The sequence below is a fragment of the Pyxicephalus adspersus genome, chromosome 11 (genome assembly GCF_032062135.1).
Source record: "Pyxicephalus adspersus chromosome 11, UCB_Pads_2.0, whole genome shotgun sequence".
NCBI lineage: Eukaryota > Metazoa > Chordata > Amphibia > Anura > Pyxicephalidae > Pyxicephalus > Pyxicephalus adspersus.
The window spans coordinates 49,628,563-49,652,749 of record NC_092868.1 but is presented as its reverse complement, the minus strand read 5'-3'; the positions used below and the strand labels follow the sequence as shown (position 1 = coordinate 49,652,749).

Here is a 24,187-nt window from a genome sequence, read left to right as displayed (position 1 = left end):
CTGTGTGGCTGGTAGAGGTAACCACTGAGGTCACCAGATTTGCACATAGCTGGGGCCACTGTGCAAATCTACAAAAAACAACCATGGGCCTTTTTGTTTTCGGGAACTGTGCCACAATCTGAGCGAATTTCAGATGGGCTACTTGGCATCTCTGATGGATGTTCAGGCAGGAATGCTTCCATTGGTTGGTATTTGTTAAGGAGAACTCTTTGAATGTTGGCTCTGCTGGTGCTTGACCAAAGAACAGACAATTCCCATTAATATTCAAAAAATACATCAATCAAACTCAGATTGTAAACGCCCTATTTTTTAATAGATTAAGGTTTATAGATCCAGTTTTATTGTTCAATCTAACAACCAGTCAACTACAATTTTTAGATGGAAAGGTCTTCTATAAAAGCTTCTCTTGTGTCAGGTCCAGCATATTTTATGGGGGTATTTCTAACCATCAAGATCCATAACACCCTTAAAACCACTTTATTTCACCCTCCTAATTGACCACAGTTCATTTTACCAATTGGAAAAATTTGGTCCAAATTTCCCAATTTTTACCAAAAGTTTTTTAACCAAAGTTTTTTAAAGTCAGTTATGCTAAGCCCTCTATTAATATTACCCAAGTATTGGGTGCAGTGTTGTATTAAGCTGAACATTCAGTCTCAGTGGGTAAGAACAGGAAACATTCATAGAAAAGTCTTCTTGAATTTGAAGTGGAATTGTCCTGGCCAAAACAGACAACGTATTCCAGTATGTGACATGAGTCATATTCAGCTGTGGAGAAATAAAGCATAAGACATTAAACTAGGTCAGAGAGATTATGACTTAACCATAAACTGTGCAAAAACAAAGCACTAAAGCCCAAATTTACTTTCAGTTTAAAAAAATTCAATGTGATCAAAACAAATAGTACAAAAGCTTTTCTGTAATTTTCTGAATTTTGATCTGCTATATTTATATATATATATATATATATATATATATATATATATAGCGCCAACATATTTTGCAGCACTGTACAAAGTCCATACCCATGTCACTAGCTGTCCCTCAAAGGGGTTTGGACATTCTAATATCTCTACCATAGTCATATGTCTTTTAATACAGTCTAAGGGAGGGGTGTCACACTCTGGCCTGCAACGTCCTTTTTTTTGGCCCCCAAAGAAATCCTAAATATGAACTGCAGCTGGCCCGCCGTTGCATTGAAATACTGCCGCTACTACAATTCCCGGCATCACTTGTGTCTTTAGACTAGCGGGCTCTCTGCCCATGTGTGGCCCCGCATTGGACTGTTTTATAGATTCAAGTAATGCCGGGAATTGTAGTAGCGGCAATATTTCAATGAAGAGAGAGTTCCAGCCTCACATTGGCCATGTCTGGCAATTCCAGCACTCCCCCTCAGGCATGGACTTGAATGGTTGGATTTTCATAGAAGAAAATTGTTATCATTATTGTTAGCCTGTGCAAAAAGGTTAATATTGAAATTTAACTCAGAAGGCTACAACTAGAGGAAGAGGCATAAGATTTTTTTCCTAAATGAAATTTTAAAAAATGTTATGCCTGTTTCTCTACTATAGTAGGCTTGTTCTAGGCTGAACATTTTTTTCCACATGAAAAGGTTTTATATCTAAGGAGAAGGAAAAACTTCCTCAATTTTTTCAATAAATTTTGAGGTTCGCCTGCAACTTTGTCTAAGTTTTGGCCCCTGTGCATTTGAGTTTGACACCCCTGGTCTAAGGTCAATTTTGGGGGAAAGCCAATTAACCTAGCTGCATGTTTTGTAATGTGGGAGGAAACCCACACAAACAGGGGGAGATCCTGCAAACTCCATGCAGATAGTGTCCTGGTCGAGATTCGAACCTGGGACCCAGCCCTGCAAAGGTCAGAGTGCTAACCACTGAGTCACTGAGCTGCACCATGCACCATGCACCATGACATTTTATTAGTGTTCTTTATTTTCTTTCCACTAGCGGTCTTTCTACAATGCACAGTCAATCTGTGTGGCTGAGACTTACCTCTACAAAATCACTGTTTGTTAGTGGTCGGTGAAAAGTCATCTGTTCTGTGTCATTAACAATCTCTGTATTAGCCAAGCAGTTAGGACATTGCAGACTTATAGTTGATGTGTTATAACCATTCGTTTCCAGCCAACTTTTTGACATGAACACATCTAGCTTTCCTCCACTGCAATCAATCATTGGAACTAGATGGTTTTCTGATAAAACAAAATATAAATGTATTAAACCTAATTAAATGATAACGATAATAACATTCTTCATAAAGCAGATCTACTGGAAGATAAGAAAGACCAAATGAATGCAACCCGACATTTATTAACACACTAATAAATTATTTGTTTTAATGATCTTGGCTATCTGTAAGGGTGACATTCTTCCATTGATCAGCAGTGTAAGAAGCATTTTTCCAACTAAGCCCCAGACACATGTGTGAGCTATTAATATAGTAATTATAGAAGGGGTTCCCTAAGACCTAAAGTTATTTCAAGGGTTCCCCCAATGTTGAGAAACACTGCTGTGGAGTATGTCTATGTCTATGTCAATGTTCTTAGAGCTGTAAGTGACAGCTCTAAGAACATTGGGGCCACATTATACATAAATGCACAGAATTTTTGTTGAAATGAAAGGTCCTTTGACTGAATATCTTGTGATTGTAAAATGGACCTGTCTGAAACAAGGTAATGGAAACCTGAGTTGGGGATGACTACAATAATGCGTTTATCACATTTAATTCATAAATTAAATGTAATAATTAGCAATGTGTATACCTGAAAGTTTTTATTTCCCCTGAATTTCCAAAAAATTTGGAGGATATTGCTAAAATTAGATATGCATTGGTGGCAATTGTGAAGGTAAATAAAGGTAACAAGCTTCAAAAAAAGATTTTGAGGGTTATAGAGGCTCCCTTTACCTATGCTGGGCTTGTTAGACCTCAAAAATAAACTAAACTGCCCTAAATACACCCAGAAAATTATCCAACCCATGGATCATTTTTTTTCAATCAAATTTTATCTGAGGAGATCTATAGGGAAAATTAAGGCAAGTTCATGGCCATATTTTGACCACATTTGGCCAAAATTGCTCTACTAAGGTCCATGTGGACCTATCACCACATTTTTAACCATATCACCAACTGTATCTCCATATTATTTTGAGAGAAGCTTTTTATATAACACAGAAATGTGTGGTTTTTTACTCCTTTGGGTTGGACTCCTCCCCCGCCACAGCAGTAAAGACTGAAGGGGAAATCTGCAGCCTTCTGGGATACATACGTCATAAAACCCTGGAAGCTTTGAGCTGCACCTTCTGCACATTGAGGAATCTACTGGATTTTGAGGAGGGATTGATAACTTCACACCTATAAAGTTCAGTGTTTTTTTTTTTTTTTTACTAAAAGTTCCGATTTGACTGTGACTAATTTGTCAACCTATTGTATACAAGGCTTTCCTGCGTCTTAGATTGTAAACTCCATTGGGCATGATCCTCTTCTCCTCCTGGGTCATAGTTTGTGCTTGTTATGTAACATATTGCATATTATGTTAAAACATAATAATATTTTATGTGTTTTTTTATTCCATATAACAACCCAATGTAAAAAAAAAACACAACCAAAGTTGGCATTTGACTCAACCTTCAACATCATATGGATTCACTTTCACAAAATTGATGATGAAAGATGACTTACGTATATCTAAAATGTTATTATTTGTTGATGTGTTGCATTTCTGTAAAGAAAAAAATCACAGATCAGTTTATTCATGAATATAAAGGTCATTTACAGCAACACTTTGAATTTAGTTTCAGTTGGTGGATTAGTTTACAAATGAGCTTCCTACAGGTACAAGCAAGATGTAGCCATTGTATTGTCTTTTGGCATCTTTATAATTTGGTGCTTTTTTGTCCTGTAACAAACTGCTTGCTATGGTTGGGTTTCATGTACCAAGTAGTCCTTTAAGATGTACGTTATTTTCTTGCATAGTTCATTTATTGACAATAGTGTGGTTTTTCCAGTACAAATGATTGGTGATAGGAATGTAAAGGATCATTTTCTCCTGAAGAAGTGTTTTTTTACTGTGAAACGCGCTGAGAAATCAAAAACACGTTTTGAAAAATGAGGAACATAACTTCCATCTAACAAACTGCTGGGTTATCTTTAGTGGATCACCTTTTGTTACGTTTATGCTTGACAATCTTCTCATCTCAGACGACATCACCCAACCAGTATTTGGGAACACTAGTTTGTCTCCCACTTATAATTTGCATTGTACTTTGGTGTGAACGTTTTATGACATGGTAATATTAATTTTGCTTTATCAATAAAATATATTTAAATATATAATCTTGTTTGCCAAATTCACATAATTGGTGGTTCTCCAGGTTTGCCTGCTTTGCAAGACTTTTTTGTCTCATGTTTAATCTTTTTTCTTAATTTAGGATTTATATGGGTTGATGTATTTTGACTTACTGGCCCTGATTTATTAAAGCTCCCAAAGGCTGGAGATGATACACTTTTATCAGTGAAGTTGGATGACCTAGCAAACCTGGAATGGATTTCGTAAAAGTCCTTTGCTATTTGTTAGCAAATGTTTTCAATCCTGGACCAAATCCATTACAAGTTTGCTAGATTATGCAGGTTCACTAATGAAAGTGTATCCTCTCAAGCCTTGGAGAGCTTTAATAAATTAGGCCGTGTCTGATTTAATAAAGCTTTATAGGATTGGAAACGATAGACTTTCATGGGAGAACACGGGTGTTCCAGAAAACCTAGAATGGATCTGGTCCAGATTAAATACATTTGCCAGCTAATAACAAATTTTAGGAAATCTATTATAGGTTTGCCGGATCACCCAGGTTCTCCTATGATAGTCTATTTTCTTGCAGTCCTGTAGATCTTTAATAAATCAGCTTCAGTGTTCACCATAGTGTCTCATTATTCTGTTGTTTTCAAGATGTATCCACTGTAATTTATTTTCACATTAGGACCTCCAATCCCTCTGAATTCTACATTTATCTGTGTACTTCTTTCATGGGTATAGGAATAACAACGTATAATAAATCTTACCGGGACACAATTATCTGTGCAGATTGCAACCTCTGCAGAGAGTTTGACACTGTTAAAGCCAGTAATTTGGAAGACTTTCATTGAGAAACGAGATTCTGTACCATCTTCATTGCTATGAGAAGTCAGAAAGTTAACTTCTGGGCACCTGGGAAGATAAAGAAGCCAAAATTCTTACTATATTATAAAGCATATACTAATTCTGGCAATTATGATAGCTATGTAAAAGGTGTTAAACAATAATAACCACCTGAAAAGTTAAAACTTTGATTATTGATTCTGTTGCTCAACTGCAATATTTGCATTGTCTTCGGCTAATAGATCGACTTTCCCACACTAGCTGGAAGGATGAACCACAGTGCCCACAGAAACCCTACATCCAGTTATTCAGTATGTTGGACATCATGATGTGAGCAATTTTCTTATACAAATTGTTTTTTCGTCAATCTATTACAACATTTCATACCTAGAGGATCCCCACATAGTTTTCCTCTGTTGTGCTAGCCGCAGTGAATAAACACCATTTATAGAAACGAAAGACACTTCAAGAAAGCATTTAAAATACTTGATTATAATATTTATATAATATTAATATAGTACACTTACCCTGCAACAAGAAGGTTATACTGTGGGTTGTCTGATTCTCCCGGAGAAGCATAAATTCTCTCCACTTTCAGTTTAAAATTGGAGTTCAGATCTGGTATAAACACTGAAATATATATATTATCTCCCAAATGGAGCTGGACATCATCCGAAATTGGGACTGAGAATGCATTGTCTGTAAAAGCTGTCATAATTACTTGGAAGTTAGCATTTGTTTCAGGACTATACACCGATGTGATGCTGAAAAAAAACATACAATATGCATCCTATAAGCTAAACATAGACTGTGGTAGTTTTTTAAAATACGTTAACAATGGATAAGGTGAAAACAATAAGTCAATTAAATATTGGTTAAATAATTCCAACGTGCAGACATCACATTTTCCCCATTTTAGTGTTTGGTGCGGCCAGTAACTGAAGCCCCTGATATGTACCTGTATGCAGGGCTACCATTAGGGGTATTTCTGTACTGTACTGCACTTGACTTTCTAAGTGCTGGAACTTTTAGACATAGGCCCAAAACATTTTGATGGCAAGACGGCCTACTTCATGCAATGCAATGCTGCTACAAATTTGGCTAATAAGATAATAGTATGAATATGCATGATTCATACTGTCCAGGGGGAATACATTACAGGATCTGGGGGAGCATGCAATGCCAAGCTGCAATATCTAAAGCTAGTAAAGTACTTTCTTGTAGTAAAAGAGGAATAGACTGCAGAGATGGAGACATTATCCTGCCCCTGTACAAAGCATTGGTCAGACCACATCCGGAATATGCAGTCCAGTTCTGGGCACCAGTTCACAAAAAGGACATTGTGGAATTAGAGAGAGTGCAGCGAAGGGCAACTAAACTAATAAAAGGAATGGAGGAGCTCAGCTATGAGGAGAGATTAGCTGAACTGAATCTATTCTCCCCAGACAAGAGACGTATAAGGAGGGATATGGTCACCCTGTATAAATATATAAATGGTCCATATAGAGAACTCTCTTCCCCCATTATTCACTTTGAAATTATTAGAAAGGACAAGGGAGTGCTCTCTGGCCATGATTTATGAGAGCTCTCCAAGTCTGGAGAGAATACACTTTCCTCAGTGAAGCTGGGTGATCCAGCAAACCTGGAATGGATCTGGTCCAGAATTGAAAACATTTGGTAATAAACAGCTAATGACTTTTAGGAAATCGATTCCAGGTTTGCTGGATCACCCTGCTTTACTGATGAAAGTGTATTCTCTCCAAACTTGGAGAGCTTTATTAAATCAGGGTCTTTGTGTCTACAGGAAATAAAGTTTAATCCCCAGATAAGGAAGGGATTCTTCACTGTAAGGTCTGTGAAAATGTGAAATCAGCTCCCTCAGGAAGTAGTTTGAGCAACTACAATAGATTGCTTTAAGAAAAAGCTGGATGATTTCTAGAAGCACAGAATAAAACTTGATATTAAACTTTAAAGTACAGATAACAGTGACTGATGATCCAGGAAACATCCTCATGGAATCAGGAAGGAATTTTTTTCCCCTGTTGGAGCAAATTGTACCAGGGTTGTTTTGCCTTCCTCTGGATCAACTATGTCTATAGTTGACATACTGCCAAGTCAAAGGCTGAGGAGAGACACATAAGTAACTGGTAATTACATCAGAGAAGAATTAAATCTCCTATTTGATATATTTACAGGTTGACATTCAAAAATCTGACCTTCGGTAATCCAAATTGTGCTGTACTCCACAATCAGCTGTTAGGTCTTGCTTTTCATCTACAAACTGAAGCTGTTTCTGCTGCTGAGGATGCTGTTAGCTGCTATTTAGCTTCTTTTCAAGGGTACAATAATGATTAAAATTCTGAGATACTTTTGTTTAGTTAAATTAAAATTCTGTAAAACTGTTTTATTTAGTTGGTGAATTAAAAAAATTAAAATTTCATTTGCTTGTCTTTTAGTGTCATTTCATTTAGTGTTACTTCATTTTAATATATACAGCGTATATACCCTTCACAAATCCAGAATTTTCGAAAATCTGGCACACTACGGAGGTTCTGGATTTTTAAATGTCAACCTGTATATATCTGACCTAATGAACCAATATTAAGCCAATAATAATTACCTAGTCACTGGTTTCAGTGTAATAATAAGCTGAACACTCATTCTCAGTGAGTAAGCGCAGGAAACATTCAAAGAAAAATCTTTTCGTGTTTGAATCGGAAAAACGTTGGCAAATATATATAGAGTATTTAGGTTCATGATGTGAGTATAATTCATCTGCAAGGGAAGCACAAGCCATTGAACAGGATAATAAAACTTGTAACCTCAACAGAGAAAAAAACAGTATGCAAATGTTATTAAGTAAAAGTTATTTTTCATGTATTCAAAGATAAATAAAGAGTGTAAACAGAAAACTCAGGTTTTGTTCAAAAAAGATCAAATTAGTAAAAATTGTATAAGTAACTGTTTTTTAATTTTTACTAAATCTCAAGTTTCAAGGTTTCAGTCTGCGACCAGCCATTAGGTATACTACAACTGAACGTTTTATACTTAAGTATTTCCAAAGAGTGCCACTTCTACAAAGTTCCTCTATTGCCTGTTGAGTCTGCACATTAGGTCAACCCAACGAAGCTTCTTGTGATAGGGTTGGGACAATGTTGCACTGCTTATGAATTCAGAGTTTTCACTCTCATGTAGGTTGTACCTGCTTGCACTACAATTGGATAAAAAATGGGGTATGGCCATTAGTACTGTCACTGGCCTATAGCTTTTCGATCAGCATTGATCAAACCTACTCCCATCCACAGCTTTCTGGATGGACAGGACAGAAACCCCCCCACTGGGGTCTACAGTGTCCAGGAGGGGGATTGTTCAAGACACAAGGGTGGTTGGGCTCAGTCAGGGATGGTAAAGGAAGTTTTTTGTTTGATTATGAGGTTTTTGCATTACATAGTAAATGGATTTGGTACTTCTATACACTGTCAAACAGAAAGCCTTAAGCTGCGTACACACCTGCAATTTTTCTCGTTGGAAAGGATCTTTCACGATCCTTTCCAACGAGAAAAGACTGCACGATGCATGAACGATGCTGTACATACAGCACCGTTCATGCTCTATGGAGAGGGGAGGGGGAGAGCGACGGAGCGGCACCCTGCTGCGCGCTCTCCGCTTCCCTTTCATTAGGATCGGTCGTCATCCATCGTCCATGGATCCGCTAGGACGGTCGTCGGATGATGGACGACGACCGACTGTACACACGGCAGATTTTCGCCCGATAATTGGCCGATACCGATTATCGGGCGAGAAAAATATCCGTGTGTACGCAGCTTTAGATAAGTGTATCTCAACCAGGGTTTCTCCAGAGATTGCTAGGAATTCCTTGAACAATGAGCAATTTGTGTCCCTCAGGTTGGTATAACTGACATCAATGATTTTTGTGGGTGTAGGGTGACATTCTTCCCAATGGCCAGCAATGTAAGAGGCATTCCTCCTACTGACCACTTCGCTAATGAAATGTGAGCTGATTATATAGTAATTACAGGAGGGGTTCCTTGAAGACCTGAACGTTATTTCAAGGGTTCCCCCATGTTTAAAAGGTTGAGAAATGCCTTAGTCATTGATACTGTACGTGATGCAAAAGGGTGCAGTCCTTTCCGTCAATGACGGGTATTGTGCGGCGCAGCCAAAACTGGCCGCTGGACAATGACAGCTGGTATTGTATTGCCGACTACTATACATATAAATTCAGAGTTCTGTTCCAGGAATCTAATAATTCTGATCAAAGTCTGAATCAATTTCAATCTTAAGTATTCAACCACCACTAACCCCTTACCTTTGAGATGAAAATCTAGGGGGGTCCTATATAGATTATAAAATATATGTTGCTTATATAAAAAACTTATACTACTATGTTGCTTTGCAGTGAACAACGCTTGACGTGCTGTCATTGCTGCTTACACAGAGAAACTTATGATCTAGAGACTGTTTGAAACTCTACAGATAATGTGATTGACAAGAGAAACTTGTGGTAAACCACTGTGAATGGACCAGACAAATGTTAACCAATGGCTGATATATTGAAAGAGATAAAAGTTGCTACCTTTCGGTGTCAAAAGGTTGACCATGGGACACTACCACCCCATTAACTGTTAATGGACTATTGTAATTAATTGGACTTCCGAGTATATGTTTTTGGATCTTTCTACATGATGACGGCGTAGGCCTTCCCTTGGGGGGAATGACACTGTATTCCTATAAAGAATGATGTTTTTCCCTGTATTATATTATATTAATATATAATATATATATATATATATATATATATATATATATATATTCCCTGTATCAGAATTTCTATGCTTTAATTGCTAAGCATTTGATTTTCTCTGTTGCAACATTAAAACTTTATTTAATTAGGATCTACTGTCTCATCTCTGATGGTCCGCTTGGAGACCCCCTAAAAGAACCGAACATCTTTTCTTAATACAATGTAGTCCAGGGTATTGTTCTGGCAGTATATTGGGTCTTATCAGTGCTGAATTAGTAAACTTTTGATGGTAGGGTTTGCATTGTGTACACTACCTTCTGTATCCCTATCATATCTTAGAAATCAGAGAGAACGTTATATAATCTCAAACATTAACTTCTGCTGTGATGTATCTAGGTGAGCAAACAATATCAGAGAGCTCAAGAGAATTGGTTATGGGAATATGGTAACCTCATCACAGTTCATTGCCTTTCTGCTTTTTAAGAAAATGATGTTCAGTTGTGATCAGTTTATAAAGATATGATACATCTCTTTTTAATTCATTTTCATTTCCAAGCTGGCTGGCCCAGACTTACGTCTACAATGTTGTTGCAGTCATCAATTGCCAGTGGTCGGTGAAAAGTCATCTGTGCTGTGTTATTCACAATCTTCCTTGTAGCCAAACAATCAGCACTTCGCAGTCTTATATTTGATGTGTTATAGCCATTTTTTTCCAGCCAACATTTTGGCACAAATATATTTAAAATTCCTCCACTGCAATGAACTGTTGGAGATGGGCGATTTCCTAGCAAAAAATAGTAAAGTAAAGGCATTCAGTATTTTAGGATACTATAAGTGGCGGTGATGATAAAAATATAATAATAAAATAATAATTATTCTTTTTTGTCTTCTGAAAACCTTGAAATATAAATCAGGCTGCCAGCATGACCTGTGAATCTTACTTAATAGCAGCAGAGACATACAGTATCAAGTCTTCTGCTATGGCAGACATGGCAGTGTCTGTATTTAGGAACCCTTACTAATAATGATATATTAGGGTGCTATACAATGCTAGTATCCCATGGTCTTCACTGTCTTAGTATTAATTTTATTTTATTGTAAGGCTATTGCTTGATATTACATTCATTTCATATGGCTTAGTAGTGCTTAGTATGTAATTTAGCCCTCTTTATGGCCATTGAACAATAGCATACTATACCTGTATAGGTGTAGATGGCTGAATTGCACTGGCAGGCGGTGCCGCTGCTATCACAATACTCATCATCAGCACAAATGTCGTTTCCACAGCTTACAGATGCTAAATATTCAGAGAAAATAGTCATATATCAGCATGCAGTGTATAATTGTAGAATGATATTCTGGTGTTTGCCAAAAATGGAAAACGAACGAGTCAGTGAACTACAAACAGTGCATACCAGTCTTTTTCAAACTATTTATCATGGGGGAACTCTTGGGATAACTTTCAGGTTTTCAGGAACCCATGCTATATTACAAATATTACCAACTCATTGGTAGAGTGCATTATCGTGATGGTCAGTAAGAAGAATGCCTCTTACATGGTGGGCTGGTGTAGAGACCATTGGCATCACATAAACTGACCTGAGAGGCAGAAATAGTTCAGTGCACAAGGGGCCCCTAGCAACCTCTGGAGGAACTTTAGGGTTTCACAGACCCCTGGTTTAGAAACACTGGTATATACTGTGACATCAATAAACACATTAGATTTATGGCATTATATGCTAGTTACTTAAGCCGGAGCTTCCACTAGGATGGGGGGTCTACATTCCTCACATGCACCTCCTTACCTTTGACTGTGCAAAATAGTAAACAGTGCAAAGGATGGCAAATTAATCCCTTAACTCCAATGTATGCACATGCTGACGAATAATCCCCTGGCCACATAGTATATTTTCCCACAGTACCAACCCTTCCTGAATCTACAGTTTAAAAAAAGCTCTGGGTAAAGCTACACTTTATTTCTCAAATATGATAAGATGGTCTAACACAATTTTACACCATGTAACATATCAGTGTGCAGTCCCACAACTTTTGCATGTTCAGAATTGGATGGAATAGCTTTTGTAAAACAGATTTTAAACAAAAAGTTACGATACCCTACCTGTATATGAAGAGCCTGTAACTGGGATAGCCAGGTCAGGTGTAACGTCAGGCGGTGTGATTCCAAAGCTGCAGTCCTGTAAATATTTTAAAGAATTTTATACTGTTAGTATATTGTACTATTTAAGTAAGCTTCCTGATCATTACATATACCATATGGTCAAACGTTTCTGGACATCAACCCTATTTGAGTTTATTGGATGTCTCATTCCAAACCCATGGGCATTATTATGGAGTTGTCCCCTATTTTACTGCTTTTCTTCTGAGAAGGCTTTAAACAAGATTTTGTTATGTATTTGTCAGGATTTGTGCCGACAAATTCATATATGCCAAATCATGACCCTAAGCCACACATGAGTACTTTTCTCTGAGCAACATTAGTAGACCACAATTCAGTTTACCATAAAGGAAAAACCTTTAAATTATTCCCCTTTTGATTTCACTATTAATATTACACAGTATTTATATAGCACCATCATATTATGCAGTGCTGTACAAAGTCCATAGTCGGGACACTAACTGTCCCCCAAAGGGGGAAGCCAATTAACCTAACTGCATGTGTTTGGAATGTGTGAGGAAACCCACACAGACACTGCAGGAACCTGCAAACTCCATGCAGATAGTGCCCTGGCTGGGATTTGAACCTGGAATCCAGTGCTGCAAAGGAAAAAGGGCTAACCACTGAGCCACCATGCTGTCACTAATGTACACCCTTCCCTTATAATATCATTGACCTTTTATGACTACTTATTCCTTAATACACTTCTGTGCACCAGGATCCTGCAAAAGAGGGAACTTCTCTTATATTCAGGAAATTCAAGTTAGTTTTTCTTACCTTTATTACCTTCCTTATATTGTTCAAACCATATGTGTTGATCCACAATTATTTTAGTTATCATGTAACATGTATATTTTAACAAATGATATCCTGCAAGATTACTATATACCTAAAATCAAACATCTTTAATGACATTCTTCACATATAACACTTTGGGAACATTCTTTCATTTATTAAGGTATTACTGTTTATTCTGCATAACATATATACACCAAAACCTAATACATAATTTATTTTTCTTTGTAATATTTATTTATTTTACTATCATTCCCAATGCACCCCTGAAGAAGCCAGTTGGGGGAACACGTTGGGTTTGAAGACATTGCTTTGTTGACCATAGGGAAATATCTGTTTAGTTTATGGTCATACATCCCATAATGTCTAATGGTATCTGATCTACTACTTAAGAACCTTGCATATATATAATAACAGTATATGCTGTTGGATACTTCCCATGTTCCTATTTTTTATTCTTTTCTCTTGTTGATTTAAGTGGGGCCGGTAACAGCATACGTATTTAGGAATTGTTCTCATTTTTTTTACCTATATTTGTGTGTCACGGCTGCAACTAATCTGTTCCAACCCCTCCAATTCAGAGGATCGGGAGCAACGTTGAGCCTGTAGTGGAATGCTATGGTTCACCGCAACTCTGAAATGGTCCTTAAGGCTCCAAGAGGGAAACAAGGCATCATGGAAGACTGGGAAAAAGTGAACCTGATACCTAATATCCTAATTAACAAACAGGAGGTGCACTTAGTCATCAATAGCATGCCATATTACTCTACCAACAGGTAATGGTTTAGGACAAAATGTACAGCTGTTTCAGAAATCATAGAAATCATGTTATGTCTTACCGGGGCACAATTATCTCTGCAGAATACAGCATCAACAGAAAGCCTGATACTGTTTGAACCAAATATCTGGAAGACTTTCATAGCAAACCGACATACTCTGCTGTCTCCATTGCTGATAATGCTTATTTGGTCAGAAACCAGACCTGCAGCCGGACACCTTGACACAGAAACAGATTCCAGTTAAGTTACTGCTGTCTATATCACAAAAATAATCCTGGAAATAACACTGGCAGAATAAATTACAGTACGGTGAGAAAATACAGACCATGGAGCAATGATGACCCAATATTCTAAATGGGAAACTCCTTCAGTCATTCAGCTGAAAAGTTTACATTTTATTTTTTATTTTAAAGCCAAACTTTGACCATGTTTTTTTATTAAGTGGGGAAGGGATACATTTTAGATTAGGCATTTGCCTCTTTGGTTCCATTGGAGAGATTTCATCCTTTTGCTGTCCATGTGACATTTGTGCAAGAAATTTGGGAGCAGTTGTCACCAGGACGGGAAGACACAGGTGTATGCTTATTTTTGAGAGATTTGTACCCACTTTTTGTGCTGGCAGGAAATGAGAATAAATTCTAATATCGAATAATCAACAGGATAAAGTAATTGTTAAAAGACAATTATCTGGTGATCCTGTGTTGTAGGCCGCTACAGGACAACGCGCCCTGCTTATTCTCCTAATTGGCATTGCTTGCAGCAGCAGGGAAGCTCACGTAAATAGCTGTCAGTCCTCTTTTGGATGTGAATGGTGTTTAGCTGGGTTAATCAGTGCTGGGTTTCTCCTGTTATTTACTGTTGCTGACCTTAGCCTGTTCCTGACCCATCGATTATACACCCCCTGGACCTGCCTGTGACCCCGACTCTGCTTGTGCCTACTCCCTCTGTACCTCGTTTGGTGGACTGATCACCCTGTGTATGACTTTAGCTTTGTATTCTGGATTTGCCTTGTAGTTCATGTACTGTTTAATCTTTGGGCTCCTGATCTTCTGTCAGACCTTCCCAGACACCATCCTTTGCACACTAAGTCCTGAGAGCAACTGTGTGCTGGTAGATGCAACTAGATGCAAGTAAGTGGGAGCTTGCTACAGGTGAAGGTTATATTGGGCGACTGGCATCTGGTGAGTACTGTTGCTGATCAGGGCCTTACAGTAATGACCTCAAGCTAGCGGAAGGAAAGTTTAAACTAATCTTCTAATTCCTAGTATGGTACATGCTTGTGCCCCCCCACCACCACCTTTTTACTGTTTAGCCATGTTTCATATCTGGAAGCTTCTGGTTTAAATATTACTTTATTATTAAAGTTTTTGGGGGGAAAATGTATAAAGTTTCACATACCTAAACTACTTTTTCCCTTGGGTCATCTCACAGCACCCCAACAACCCCCTCCCCTAGTCTTGCCCCTTTACTTTCCCAAATTTGGTGACAATGTAGTAATATGCAGTAATAATACAAGGGCTCCTGAAAGTCAAGATGTTCAAAACAGAAATGTCTACCTTAAACACAAAATATTTGTTGAAAAAGTAGCAATCTATGGCCCAGTGAGAGAAACAACAGCCAGCCGCATGGCAAGGGGGGATTTACAAACCTGAAAGGTCTGAACACATACTACGGGCAGAAGAGCAGTGAATTAGCAGCTTTTCAACAAAATGACTGCAGAAAACCTAAATATATGTTGTCTTGTTTTTGCAGCATGAGATACAGACAAGTTACCCTGTGTGTGTACGAGCGTTTTATTATGAAGGTAAATGAAGTTTGGCATAACATGCATAGACAGCTATGACATTTTATTGTTCATGGGGAGATGCCACACACCTTACACAAATTATACAACTGTGTATAACTATAAAACTGTTTTTTCTGGATTCTGTACACTTACCCATTCACAAGCAAATCATATTGTGGACTTTCTGATTCCCCAGGGGAGGCATACATTCTCAACACTTTGAGATTAAAAAAGTCTATGTAAGACCAGAACAGAATAAAGAAGGTATCCTCCATATACAATCCCTCATTGTCTACAAGCGGAATGGTAAATAAATCATCTTTATAAATCACCATGAACACTTCAAGGTTATCTTCTGTTCCAGGAATATTTACTGATGTGATGCTGAAAAAAAAAATTGCATCATTAAAAGAAATATTTTGGAAGTTTATGTGTGAGAACATCTACAGGGATAGACTACTAACTACTGTTTGGATACAATGGGGGAGAATGACTTTAGTTCACATAAACATGGTTCATAACATTATAATAAAAGATCAATAACACATGTGTGGGCAGCACAGTGGCTCAGGGGTTAGCACTCTGGCCTTTGCAGCGCTAGGTCCCAGGTTTGATCCCCAGCCAGGACATTATCTGCATTATCTGCATGGAATTTGCAGGTTCTCCCCATGTCTGCGTGGGTTTCCTCCCACATCCCAAAAACATGCAGTTAGGTTCATTGGCATCTCCCTAACAATTGACCTTAGACTACATTAATCACATATGACTATGGTAAGGACATTAGATTGTGCGCTCCTTTGAGGGACAGTTAGTGACATGACTATGGACTTTGTACAGTGCTGCATAATATGATGGTGCTATATAAATACTGTGTAATAATAATGTGTCTAAGATGCACCAAACTCTGGAAGGTCTCCCTGCAGTTTATCTTTCACCGTTAAAAAAAAAAGTAAATATTATTAAACAGGATTTATATAGCGCCACTATATTACGCAGCGCTGTACATTGCAAATGACAGACTGATACAGGAGGAGAGAACCCTGCCCCGAAGAGCTATAATAAAGAAAGAGAGTTTTTACTTGTATAAAACCATAATCAGATTGTATAATCCAGTGGTCCCCAACCTCTTGCATGTCACAGACCACTAAATGCACACACTCCAGACGGCACATGCATGGGGAGCCGTGTGACACCTAAAGGGGATGAAACTTCACCCATAGTGACGTCATGATGCCAGAACCTGCCCACTCTCCGGGAGACATGGTCCATGGCTCTGGGTCCTTCTCTTGACCCCGCTGGTGGGTGCACTGGTCAGAGCTACAGCCCACCTGTCAGATGGTCGCAGACCGGGGATTGAGAACCCCTGGTATGAACAATAATAAAGCATCTGTTCCTAACTGGACTATGGAACAGTTACACAAATTGAGACAGCATAGTTGATATTTTCAATGAGGTATTAATAAGATTGCCAAAACTCAGAATAGCCGTACAATGCACAACTACATGTATAGTGTAGTAAGGATTATTATTATATAAATAATAACTATATAATTATGAATACCGAAATTGGAAAAAGTTATTTCCCCCTTCCTGGGTATTACAATAGTATGGTAGCCGCCCTCGTTGTAAATGTTCAGAAAGTTTGAATAAAGACAGAAAAGCAGTGGTTTTCTCTGTGGCAAATAAATATTCACTGTATATATGTAATTGTTGGAAAACTTATTAATGTGAATAATACACTGAATCTTTATTTGCCCTGCTTTTCTGTCTTCATTCATACTTTCTAATTATGAATCCCTCAAACTCTGTAGAAATCTACAAATCATATATATATGTGTAAATTCTTATAGATAAATCATCATAGCCCTGGAAAGTTATCTTGTGTTCGAATACTTACTGATTGGATGATGAAAAATATGGAGGGACACTGAGGGGTAATTGTTATGATTTCGGCAGATGCCGGTTAGGCAATCATACTAACTACCTCGGAGGATACCTACAGTTTTATCAGTCTGGTACACACTATATTGTATAGTGTCAATAATATGAAGATCTGAAAAAGTAAGTCCAATGAACTCAAGAAAAGCATTGAATGTTATTACTTAAAAAAAAAACAATAAAAGTAAATTTGGATTTTCTGTTTTTAGCACTTTTCTTCTTATTCACCAATCCCTACCCAAGCAAAGAATTTACTTTCATCCACTTCTCCTGGGAGAGCTACCTAATCATACCCATTCCTTCCACAATGCTAAACACCTGACCCAAAACACCTTTTGCTTTAGGATATCCAGCACCCGTATTTGTCTTCTTCTCCTGCACTATGTCTCTTTTTGCACATAGTTATACTGAAAAAAGCAAGGATTTGCTTCTGCATGTCAAAGTCTCCAAAAAAGAGAACATTGAGCTGCACAGTGGTGATATCACTGAATCTTACCCTGAATCTTCTAAGACTAGCAGCCAGAGCTAATTCCTTAGGTTGCATACTACAAATATAAGTAGATCCCCCCCACGGGAGGAGGTGCCCCAGTTTTAGAACCCTTCAGAGTCTAGAAGCTCCTGTGTATATGTAATACTAAGCTTGGCTCACAGTTTCCTAGCTGAGTGACTAGGTAAGGTTCTCGGTACATTCCAGAAAGGATCAATCATCAAGGTGAAAAGTTTTCTGTGCACAATTACTGTTATTGATTTGCAAAATAGGGATAAGTATCAAGACAATCAGGGGTAAGCATTGGAGTAACTGCTGGAAACCTGCAGGGCCGGGTGGCTTCAGACCCTATGGCCAAACCCAGCCAAGGCATAGGCTTTAGTTTGCCTGGGAGACCTTTGAAGCCTGTTTAAAAGCTTGTGAGAGAGTAAGAAACCTAAGGGAGAATCCAATGTTATGACAAGGGCCCACTAGTGCTTCAAATTTGAGACTGTCCCAGCATAGGTTGTTAACCTGAGCAGGGAGGACCATTAAAGCCTAATATCTGCTATGGCCACTTTGCAACAAGACCATGCCTGTCTCTAAACCAGGAAAATGAGGATAGAGGGAAGGGCTTATGGACGTCTTGGTGTGTGGTTCCAGACCCCCGAAGAGCAAGAGTTTCCTATTTGGGACTGCACTCATATTCCTCTCCTATGCTGTCTGAATTGTTTATTAAACCCCTAGACTCTGGTTACAGACTGAGCCTGTGTATACTTGCCGCACAAGATGTGAGAACCTGCAGAAATTCAGTTGCTCCAATTTATACTACATATACAACCTTCAGATCAGGAAGCACACTACTACTGGTAAGGCACAAATAACACGTCTTAATGTTCTCCATAACATATCAAATCTTTATTTTTATATTTAGGCTCACTTTAAATGCAAAGTCAACTGTACCCCCCATCTGTAACAATTTCAATTAGTGCTATATGGGTTACCATTATTTGTAGTATGTTGGTAAAGTATATAAATAAAATGGTTCACGTAATAGGAGATAGCAAACATATAGATCAATAATTTTTTTAACATGGGGGGAACATTGAAATAACTCGCAATAATTACTACATTCACAGCTCACAGTATATGGGCATGGTGGACATTGGGAAGAATGTCACCCCAAAGACCATTAGTGTCACCTAAACTAACCTGAGAGGCATACATTTCACATTTTTCAGGGAATTTCTAGCAGCCTCTGGAGGAATCCTAAGGAATCACTAACCTATAAAATGAAAGAAAGGGAATGGATCTCATACCCCATTGAGTTTTATGAAATGTTGGAAATTGTGACCAAGGCATCAATTCCAGCCTCCATTCTGCAGGTCCATCCTATCATGTGGAAGTACAAAATACAACTGTTTTTCAACAATTTTAGACACTGTCCATTTAGAACTGTTTTCATGCAAATTAATTATATATATTACCTTAATACTGGCTGAAATGTGATAATAAACTGCCCAGGTGTGCTGGCTGGGAAATTGCAGGAAAAATTTAAAGCAAAGTCTTGCCGTGTTTGAATTACAGATGTTTGGGCAAAAACATACACTGTGTTCCTGTATGTGACATGGGTCGCATTTACCTGTGGAATAATAAATATCAATCATTAAATTGGTTTACAATATAGACAGTGAACTGGACATAAACAAAAAGTTAAGGTATATTTAAAGCCAAAATAGAAAAAGGGATTGGATAAACCAAAATAAAGGGATTGGTAATGAGAAAAGGTCAGCCTAAGAACCTAAATTGTGAACCGCTATCAGGAGATGAATTATACATTTTTCCCCTTTTTATTGGAGGTAACAATATTACATGTTTTCTGATCCTGCCCACTTTTGCGTTCTTTTTGTGCTGTTGGGTTCTTTTTGGGTTTTATGCCATAAGATGTTTCTGGCAAACGTATACTTTTCACTACAACCTCCACTTATAATGTATCATATTATTCTCCTCTTCGTTTCCCATATGTACCCATGTCTTTTGTTTGCTTTTTTAAAACTTTTTTTTATTTTTATTTATTTTGGTTGCCCTGCAATGGTAGCCATGGATGGAGAAAGGTGGAGACTTTGGAAAATCAGGGGAGGCCCGTGGCACAAACTTGGTGTTGTGAGAAACCCATGATACTTATTTAGCATAAAAAGGAAAGGGAATTAAGGGCTGTACATTGATATGAGCACTGCTCACCTGGCTCTACTACTATTTTGGCTTCTGCTATAGTATATAGCAGCTAAATCATTTGATTGTTTTTAATAAATGAGATTTATCATTTCAATTTTGAAACTTTGCAATTCCTGAGGAAGCAGATTCTGTGAAACATATCAAAATTTGATATGTATATTTCTCTGTTTTATTGGTTTGATAAATTATAGTTTTAAAAAATATATGAAATGTGAATCTTTTGAGAAGTTAGCCTAAAAGTCCTCTTAGATTTTATAGGGGGTATTAAAGAAAGAATTGTGTCATGCACGGACAGACATCACCACTGGGGGGCGCTACGGTTGCACAGAAGTGGTGTGAGCCCTGAGAAGGGCCAAGGCGCAGAGTCTAAGCAGTAACCAGGTCTTCTCCAGAGCCTCTGATGGTGAGGATGTTGCGTCACTGGTTACTGCCAGGTTGCAGTCCTTGGGCACACCAAGGTGGGCAATAAGAAACACGGTACCAAATCACAATGCAGAAGAGTAGTCGAGGAAAGCCGGGGTCGAGGCAGGCAGCAAGCAAGAGGGGTCAGGACAGACGCCAGGGGTCAATTGCCAGGGATCCAGGAGACAGACACCAGTGACACAGGGGCCACTGCGGGCACAGGGAACACAGGGGATACTGGAAGCAACAGGAGGCACAGGTGACACAGGACTATCCACAGACAGACAGGAACACAGGAACAGCACAGGGAAGTTGGCTGGGAACCAACATACTGGACAACGAGGGGTTAACACAGGAGCTGGACAAAGGAAATGCTGGGTTAAGCACTAGGTGTACATGAACTAGCTCACAGAACTAGGGGCTTGGCACAATGGAGACACATTGCACGAATGCTGAGTGCTGTGTCTGGGATAGTTGAATAGCCAGGGATGGGACTATTTCCTGATTGTCCAGTGAAGCTGATAAAGCTTGCTAGCATAGGCACGCACAGAACTGCCCGCATGCACAGGAGAGAGGCGTCTGCGCTTCAATGAGGATGAGGTAGGTGTGAAAAATGATATGTGGTACCAACATTTGTAAAGCTGTCCCTGGTAGATAAATAAAGGAAGATTTTTGTACACATTTGTTACCATTTTTCTTTTTTATTGGTAGCCTAAACATTTCAATAAACACAAACAAAAAAGTAGATTTTTCCCATTGGGCAAAGAGGGGTGAACCCCTTTATTGGGAATACAGAAGCAAAACCTAATAGTTCTAACCCATCATCACTTATTCATTTTGGCTTTAGATACAGTATAAATATATCAGAAGCCTTGGCATGTATTTGGATAGAGAATTGATTTAACTGGTATATTGATTGTCATCTGTTAAAATATTATAGTACTAGGGGCTCACAGTAAGATGCAAACAATATGACATGCATATATTATAACTAGCTGTAATATCCATAGATAAGTAGAAAGTAGTACTATGGCCTCTATAAATATGTGTTGCAGCAATTATGAATACATGTACATGCATAGTTTTCTCTGCAACTGCTTACACTACCATGGCATGAAAATTGTTGTAGGGGGTTTGGTTATCAGCATTGTTACTGATCATTCACAAATCATCTCTACTGTGATCTGCAGGGTCTGGGATGGGGGAGCGAGTGAGACACAAATGAAGGAGAATTTGGCTGAATCAGTGGAGATAAGTGAAGTAAAAGTAACAAAGAGCTTCCTTTATTACTTTAATTAATATTAGGCTGGGTGGTTCAGCCTTACCTCTACAATAGTGCTGCACTCCCAATTTGGCAACCAATAGTGTAACGCCATCTGTGCTGTGTTATTCACAATTTCCCTTACAGCCAAACAATTAGGATTTCCCAAAGTTATGTCTGATGTGCTGTAGCCATTTTTTTCCAGCCAACATTTTGACATATACATATGTAAGAATCTTCTGGTGCATTCAATATTTGGAGCTGGATAACTTCCTAATGAGATAAAAAGTAAAATAATATGGCAGTTACATAATATTGACAGATTAACATGTTATCTTATTTGGCTATCCGCAGCCTGTGATTGGACACTAAGGAAGCAGCAGCAAACTGACGAGGTCATATTTTGGTCAGAAGTTAGTAAAGGCAGGACACCCAAATGGCACCAGATACTTGCTCTCCCACTCCCAGTCTGAGCTCCACCCACACTTGATTAGGTATAGTGTTCATCTGAATAAAGACTGACTTGGTAATATTAAGCTACCTAGGCTGTCCCATGTAAATATCAAAATGCCTTGACGGGTAGGTTTTTCAGTGCGAAGGAAAGCTTGTTCCTAGGCAGGCTGCATTTGCATTCAAACCACTTTAACTAATACCCATAAGTGACGCAGGGTCTTCATGATTGAAAGAATTGAAATATAATGAATGAAAGGGACAAATCAAAGACAGTCAGGCTGAGATAGAAAATACTAGATGCCATTGGATGTCCAGTAGCTTTAAAATGGGGCTTCCTCTGACTTACTGCAGATTCTAATGGTCAAAGTGGGAAGCTTGTCCACAGATGACAGCCATCCAGACAACTTATATCAGCCTTTACAGCACTTGCAGTGATTGCATTTTTTATACCACACATTAAAGATAATCTAGTATTTTCCTCTTCATTGACAATAACACATGCACTTTGTTGTTGTTGGTACAGCTTACAAGAACAATCACCATTGTATCAGGGGTGACAAAACTTTTTGGATGAGTGATTGGTTCACTACTGTTTATATCATTGGGTGGCCAGACTATACTTAAGAAAGCAACATTCAAACTACTTTTGCTGACTTGATTTCGGCATCGTCTGCCTGGTATATGCAATTAAGTAAAAGGTGCTATGGCATTTTATGTGTCCTTCCTCTGCAACCCACAATGCACCCCATGTCCTCTGTATGTACACTTGGATATGTCCCCATTACTTTTCTTACACCCCACAGTACGCAAGAGGCCCCATGTCTTTTGCCTGACCCCTCACCTTCCCTATGCAAATTGCATTCAATCACACAGCACACCATGCCGTCCAAACGCACACACTCCTATACACCCCTTTTTCCTTACATTACACTCCACAGCACGTATAAGGGCCCTGCCTTCCCCATGAATACCTTTTTCAGTGCCAAAAATTCACATGGTGGTTCAGGGTTTTCTGGTGAACCCGGCAGAGGATTCAAAGTAAAAGTCTTGACCCCCAGGATCATTTTCTTGTAGACCTGCAGTTATTTTTAGCTTGTAACCTGGTATTGCAAATGCCTGCCATTGCATTATCAGCTGGGTGACCTTACAAACTTACCACATGTCAACGCTCCAAAGCCTAATTTAAAGGTCTGGCATGCCAGATTTGCCAGATTATTACAGCATATATAGCACAATCGTCTTTTAAGAGTGCCACCTTTTTTATAAACTCTACATTAAAGCGTACCGTACCTGTGTTCTTGTAGATGGTTGAATTACACTGGCAAGTAGGGCCACTGCTGTCACAAAACTCAGCACTTGTACACATTTCATATTCACAATCTGTAAATGTTAGAGAGACAGAAAAAATATTCAGCTGTTGATCTTTGATGTAATTCAGAGTTTAAAATATTACTTATATTTGCTGTTTGAGATCTCATACCAGGAATATGGAAACCTCATGGGCTACTAGTCTAGGAACAGGCAAACCTCATGACTCACAAACTCCTGAACATGTCAATGTTATGGCTCATCTGACTCTGTACATGTAAAGCCCCATGGAGTCACATGGAGAGGGTCATGGAACTGTCATGGGCACCTCAATCAGGGGCATTGGTTTGCCAATGATGATTATACAGATAGATAAACAGTCACCTGGAGAGGTGCACCGGACTGTCATGGGCATCTCAATCAGGGGCGTTGGTTTGCCAATGATGACCATACAGATACATAAACAGTAACTGCATAGAGTACCCTGACATACAAAAATGTAAGGAAGTCATATGTAATGGCAGGAGTCTTTCTCCAATATGATTGACATTGCCCCTGATTCATCAAGCAGAATCGGATTATCGGTCGCGCATTCGTATTAGCGATCCGGAATCGTACGCGGTCGCGCTATTCAGCAACGGAAAAAGCTTGCGCACGGAGCCGCGCTTATCCGA

The 24,187-nt window shown here is 38.6% G+C and overlaps 1 protein-coding gene across 2 annotated transcripts in view; it reads right to left on the bottom strand.

Moving 5' to 3' along the window:
- LOC140341281 (uncharacterized) overlaps positions 1 to 24,187 on the bottom strand; it is a 51,136-nt gene that overhangs the window by 8,024 nt on the left and 18,925 nt on the right. For both annotated transcript variants that reach the window (XR_011922840.1, XM_072426893.1), the window contains exons 8-21: positions 23,496 to 23,585; positions 21,817 to 22,025; positions 19,342 to 19,496; positions 15,604 to 15,834; positions 13,725 to 13,881; positions 12,034 to 12,109; positions 11,113 to 11,211; positions 10,490 to 10,698; positions 7,770 to 7,924; positions 5,677 to 5,913; positions 5,074 to 5,218; positions 3,697 to 3,736; positions 2,010 to 2,209; positions 614 to 768 (exon numbers count right to left, since the gene is read on the bottom strand). Coding sequence is in view for 1 of the 2 variants with exons in the window: in XM_072426893.1 (XP_072282994.1) it covers positions 614 to 768; positions 2,010 to 2,209; positions 3,697 to 3,736; positions 5,074 to 5,218; positions 5,677 to 5,913; positions 7,770 to 7,924; positions 10,490 to 10,698; positions 11,113 to 11,211; positions 12,034 to 12,109; positions 13,725 to 13,881; positions 15,604 to 15,834; positions 19,342 to 19,496; positions 21,817 to 22,025; positions 23,496 to 23,585 (2,158 nt within the window). In the remaining variant the exon portion in view is untranslated. The remainder of the gene's footprint in view (positions 1 to 613; positions 769 to 2,009; positions 2,210 to 3,696; positions 3,737 to 5,073; positions 5,219 to 5,676; positions 5,914 to 7,769; positions 7,925 to 10,489; positions 10,699 to 11,112; positions 11,212 to 12,033; positions 12,110 to 13,724; positions 13,882 to 15,603; positions 15,835 to 19,341; positions 19,497 to 21,816; positions 22,026 to 23,495; positions 23,586 to 24,187) is intronic.